Source organism: Equus quagga, chromosome 12, assembly GCF_021613505.1.
Source record: "Equus quagga isolate Etosha38 chromosome 12, UCLA_HA_Equagga_1.0, whole genome shotgun sequence".
Lineage (NCBI taxonomy): Eukaryota > Metazoa > Chordata > Mammalia > Perissodactyla > Equidae > Equus > Equus quagga.
This window is the reverse complement of record NC_060278.1, coordinates 18232652-18238651: the sequence shown is the minus strand read 5'-3', so window position 1 is coordinate 18238651 and position 6000 is coordinate 18232652. Positions and strand designations below refer to the sequence as shown.

General features: G+C 37.2%; 1 protein-coding gene across 1 annotated transcript in view; it reads right to left on the bottom strand.

Moving 5' to 3' along the window:
- ITGA8 (integrin subunit alpha 8) overlaps positions 1-6000 on the bottom strand; it is a 166457-nt gene that overhangs the window by 51109 nt on the left and 109348 nt on the right. Inside the window, exon 21 of the mRNA XM_046679408.1 lies at positions 1707-1799. Coding sequence (XP_046535364.1) covers positions 1707-1799 — 93 coding nt within the window. The remainder of the gene's footprint in view (positions 1-1706; positions 1800-6000) is intronic.

Here is a 6000-nt window from a genome sequence, read left to right as displayed (position 1 = left end):
GGGGCGTTTGGGAAATAAAGCAGGAAAAAAAAACAAAAAAAGATTGGCAACAGTTGTTAGCCCAGGTGCCAATCTTTAAAAAAAATAAAAAATAAAAATCTCATCTGTTTTTATCCAAGTATGTTTCACAACTTTGCAGATCGGATAGAACATGGGCCTGGTTCGAATCTTGGTTCTATTCCTCATTACCTGTGTGACTTTGGGCAATTCATTTGACTTCTCTGAGTCTCAGTTTCCTCAAACATAACATGGGAGAAATACCTGACTCATAGTGTTATGGGTTGTTGTGAAAATTAAGTGAGATAACATAAAAACGCACCCAGTGATGGGTTTAAAACACAGAGGGCAATCAATACGTGTTAGCTAATAAAAATTTGTTGTAAAAGTTTATCTTTCATTTAAATATTTACCTTTTTTTGACCCAAGAAGTGAAATTACTAGACTACAGCTTGGCACATGTTTTTAAATACCCAGGATCAATGGAATAGTATTTATTATAGTGTAAAAAAGCAAAAATATTATTCTAGCACGATATCCTAAAGTACAAACTGGGAATAGGTATTACTTGATAGAAAGTTTTAAATGCTCAAATAAATGTGTGAAATACTGGGCTAAAACATTTATTTACTGCTGGACTTCTCAGCACCTTTAAAATGCAAATGTGCACCTACATACCAGAGGAGAATATGATGTTCAGCAGGGACTACAGAACTCCCTTTTAAAGGCTTATCTAAAGGGATTAGGTCTCTGGAATACACTTTGGGAAGCTGCTCTAATACAAATCTACGCAATTATAAATTTTCATGAAAGTTTTTTCAAACAGGCCATTTCATCGATAACGATAAACATCTAATTTAAAACAGAGGACTATGTATGTTTAGTTTATGTAACATTTAATTGTATAGTATTTGCAGATTTCAGGATTTTTTTTCTGACTTACGACTTCATAAAATAATTATTTCCACTAGGGTATTTATTACAAGAAGTTACCATGTGTATACTTAAACGGCAATTGCATAAAATAAATTTATTGTTCACAAGTCACTCTGAATGTGAAGTTCTTAAATCTGGAAGCAAAGAAAGAAAAAGAACTCCTTATGCTTTCATAAACGTGTTACAGATCATTATTAACCTTTTCTTTTTCTTGCTACGAAGAATTTTCCATATCATTCTTCAAGGAAGATACATAGAAAATATAGACCTGGTAACGCTGATTAAAAAACTGGACTATGGTAATATTTAAATATGAAAACACTATGAATGATATTCACGTGGGAGGTATGTTGAAAATAAAAGTTCAATCCTCTTTGCTAAAATCTTTAATTATATGATTTCTTAAATCCTTTACATTGTAGTTCTTTTTGAATTCAAAGAAAAAATTTGTAGTGAAATTCCAAGAAAAAAACATTCAAGGAAAAAATCTGTAGTAAAGAAATAGTTTTCACAGATTTGTTGAGCCTAAAAGACATGTAAGGGTAATGTCAAAAGGGAAAACATAAAAGTATTCATCTTTTTGCGTTTTTAACCTCAGATTATCCACTCTGTGTAGGTTATAGTGCTAAACCCCCAAACCCTGGTAATTTCCTGCTTAATTCGTTTTAGTTGCTCTGTGCTCAGTTGCTGAGTGCTAAGTGGGGGGCTTTCCACTAATTCTCTTTAAAATTCAATTAGATGGAAATAAGTAAGTGCTTCTGGTTTTCTCTTACATTTGTTCCAGCCACCATAGGGTTCCCAAGGTCACACACCACCATTCGGGTTACATTTTCCATCTTATACTCGCAGCTCAGTGGTCGCAGTCCCTGCAAAGGGAAAGAACACAGCGTGGAGTCCAGGGGACAGAATAAACCACATCCTGTCACAAAAGCAATGCTGTGGGTGGAGAAGCTTCTCTTGATTTCAAACACCTGTGTGGGTAACTGTGCCCAAGAATTAATTTGTGACCATCAATTCAGAAGAGAAACTTGAGAGTAAAGAGCAAAGTTTAATTTTAGAAAGGAACGTGTTGGATTTGTAAATGCATTTACATTTCATTGGGGAATGTTTCATTGGCGAAGAAAATGCTTCATATAGTACCTACATGAGCATTTTAGAAATTATGTTCGCTTATCGTTAATGTCAAATTTGGGCCATGAAGATCACGGATAATTAAACACGACTAAACAAATTGATTCTTGCAAAAATGAAATGACAGTAATATGTATAGATTATCATCTGACTAACTGACCATTTGCAAGAGAACTGCTTTGAAGACAAATTTCTACACACTGTGGTCCCATTTTGATATTACACAATCTTAGTTCAACCCTCCAAATACCTAAGATGGGAAGAGAACATTTTTATGTTTACCCAGTTCTTCCTGCGTCCCTTCTTCCCTCTGTATTCTATTCTGATTAGAACGTATAAAAACTGAAGTTTGAAGAGGTGCCTAGAACCATGTGCTGGAGGACGTCTCAAGGTTACAGCAGAGAAGATGGGGAAGGAAAGGAGATTTATCTTTGAACTTCTTCCTCTGCTCCAGCTCCACCTCTTGTCTTCATGCTACTCCCAGCTGCCTAGAAATCCATACCTTGCTCTTCATCCTGAGCCCCTTTCCATACTTTAAAGTCTGAAGTCCCTGTGGCCTTGCTCTGCCTTTGGTGATAGCTTCTTACATTCATCCATTCTTTGTTAAGTGCTACTAATATATTAACTGCCACGCTCATTCCCAAAGATAAGCTTGCAATATAAGGACTTTCACAAAGGACCAACCTTTTGGGAATTTCTGCCTCACGAGAGGTCCATGGAAGAAGGTTTCAAATATGAGGACCATTTATCCAACTGTCAGCTCTACTGAAATTTCATTTAAGGAAGTAATGCGAATTTTTAAGTAGAAGTTTCAGAAACCATCCTCTGTTCCGTTCTTTCCACTTTATTAACAAAACCCAAAACCCCAAATCGAAACAAAGACAAGCCAAACAAACCCCAGACATCTAGTAAAGAACTCTGTAGGTAAATCATATGCTTTGAGAAAATAAGCTTCAGAGGGGCAGAGGTTTTTGCGTCTGTTCTATTCCCGGTGCCTGGAACAGTGTTGGGCACAAAGTTGTTGATGGCGTTGGGAAACAGAGAGCAGAAATAGCTCACACTCTTTCCTAGGAGGAGCCTGGAAGGAAATAGACAAGGATACAACGAGCTATAAAGCCTCCTATAAGCTCCATGGTGGTCCTCTGCCTTTAATCCCCCATTGAAAGATCTGTTCCAACTAATGAGAGAGGAGTGAATCACCGACATTTGGAGGCCATGTAATACATGCTCCTTGCACATAAACTGAATGACATGTTAGTTTTCTTGATGGAGCTAAGAAACATTTTCAAAAAGCTGATAATATTCTCTCTTAAAGATAGCTCTAGCCTGGATTCACGTTCTTAAGGATTCATAACCGACTCTGGCCGTACAGAGATGCTTTGTATTGGAATTATTAACTCAATCCTGAAAACAGAAAAAAAGAACGCAGCAAAAGCTTTAAAAAAAATGCCCATGTGTCCTCTGAATATGATTCAAGCATTTAGTTTCTATAGTAAATATTTTTATCTTATCTAAAGGTTAAAGGTTATATGTACATTTTTTTCAGCTTTCTAGAAATAGCTTTTCTACATCAATCAAAGATCTTTTTTCTCTCCCCGACTGCCCCCACGCTTTTTCTTTTTTTAACCTTTATTTCCTCTCTCTGAGTGAGAGAAACAATGATTGTTTTTCTAGATATTTCCAGGTTATTTCCCTCAGCTGTTCCAGGGACAATCTTGCTTAATCCATTTATAGCTCTTAGAGTATTATTCATTCATTTATTCGTTCAATGAAAATATTTACTGTGTACCTGCTAGTTACCAGGCATTGATTAAAAAAAGACCCTTTTTCCTTACTGAATTTCTAATTATTATAACAACTGTAATAAGTAATCACAAGCAATTGTAACAAGCAATGGAAACACAATTAGTACAGTTTAAGTTTTATGATAGGAGAAATTCCCAGCAATAGAAGAGGACATGCACATAGATTTAAGCAATCAGAGAAGGCTTCTTGAAGGAAGTGACATCTAAGTTGACGGGGGGCAGTGCAGATGGGTGATTAAGAACACGAACCTAACAAGTTTGAATCTTGGTTCTGCTATGTAATAGCTGTGTAACTTTGGGCACGTTACTGAATTTCTCCTTATTGATAAAATGTGGCTCATGAACGTCTTGCCATTTCTCTTTAAGGCTGTTATAAGGGTAAAGTAAGTTAAATACATGCAAGAGCTCAAAGCAGTGCCAAGCCCATAGCAATGGCAAAATAAATGTTAGCAGTCTCAATCGTCATCAAGCTCAGGCCTGAAGGATAAGCAGAAAGAAGTAGCTGGAGAGAAGGGATGACAAAGTAGAGTTAGTGTGTCAGAGAGAAGGAACAGCAGGTGCCAGCTCTCTGTCGTGAGAGAGCACACAGGTATTACAGAAACTGAAAAGAAATTCCATCCCCTGGAATTTAGGGTGTGGAGGAAAGGAAAGAATCATTGACTAGGGATGAGGCTGAAGAGGTAAGCAGAGCTGATATAATTAAGGACCTTGCTAGTCATCTTAAGGATCTGGACTTTATCCTAAAAGCAATGGGGAGCTAGCGAGGGTTTTAAGCAAGAGAAGGACCTGGTCAGATTTGCATTTTGGAAAGATGGCTTCCCCTGCCTGCAGGGCACTGGAAGTAGGGGAGATGGGGTGATGAATTAGGAGACTGTTGTAGCAATCTTGAAAAAAGGTCATGCCAGCCTGGATGAAGGCAGTGACAGTGGCAGTTAGATGGACAGAGGACATGGACTGGGCAGATTTAGAGTAACAGAGGCTTTAGAAACTAGGTGGACACTGCCATTTTCTGAGACAGGCTATGCAGAGGAGGAGAAGCGTGAGCCTGGAAGATGAAAGTCTAGTTACCGACACGCTGAACGGAAGGTGGGTGTGAGACAGAGGAGTGGAGTGCATATGAGGTCCCTAGAACAGCCAAATTCACAGAGACAGAAAGCAGAAGGCTGGTTACAAAGGGCTGCTGGGAGGGGGAACAGGGAGTTAGTGTTTAATAAGTACAGAGTTTCAGTTTGGGAAGATGAAAAAGTTCAGTGTTGGATGGTGGTGATGTCTGCACGACAATGTGAATGTACTGAATGCCACTGAACTGTCCACTTAAAAATGGTAAGTTTAATGTTACATATATTTTATTACAATAATCATAATAAAAAAGATAAAGCACATAGGCCTTTGTTCCTAGAAAAATTCAGAAGAAAAGTCACCAATGGGAAGTATGAAGGCTGTTTCAATTAAGGTTTCAGAGAAAGAGAGGATCAGCATCCACATTTTTGAAAAGACGAATGTTTTCAACAAAAGAATAACAAAACTTACAATCGGACAATCTCCAATTCTTTTCCTCTTGAGAGAAAATTGTTTAAAAAAAACTTGAACAGGGTTTAAATAAAAAGGGACACAAATCTCAAACTGCTTAAAAACAAAGAAGAAATTACAACGTGGTTTAGTCATGTAAAATTCAAAGACCAAGCTTGGTCTCTGCCCACGGGAAACGGATGGAGAAAAAAATAAAGACTCATTTGAGATTATGGATAATGTCTGTTGTAATGTTTACAGCCAAGTTAGAAATGATAAATGCTCTCCCATGTTTTCCATGTGACAAGGTGAACAGTACACTGGATGTTTTGCTAAAGGACGAACACTTTAGAAGAGACGCTTTGTTTAATAGAGTCGAGGGTGGGATGATATGAAGGGAATTGAAATCAAAATTTGAGTAGAGCCTTGGAACATTTTTTTAAAATAATATACTTGAGCTTCCTTTTTCGGTTTTATGTATTATTTGCATGCCAGTATTCATAGGTGATATCTTCCTATAAATTTCTTCAACAAAAACACGTAATGATTTTATGACTCTCAAAGATACTTCATTATTACTCATCTGGATTAACTTTTTTACTGGGAAGATAACTCAACCAAA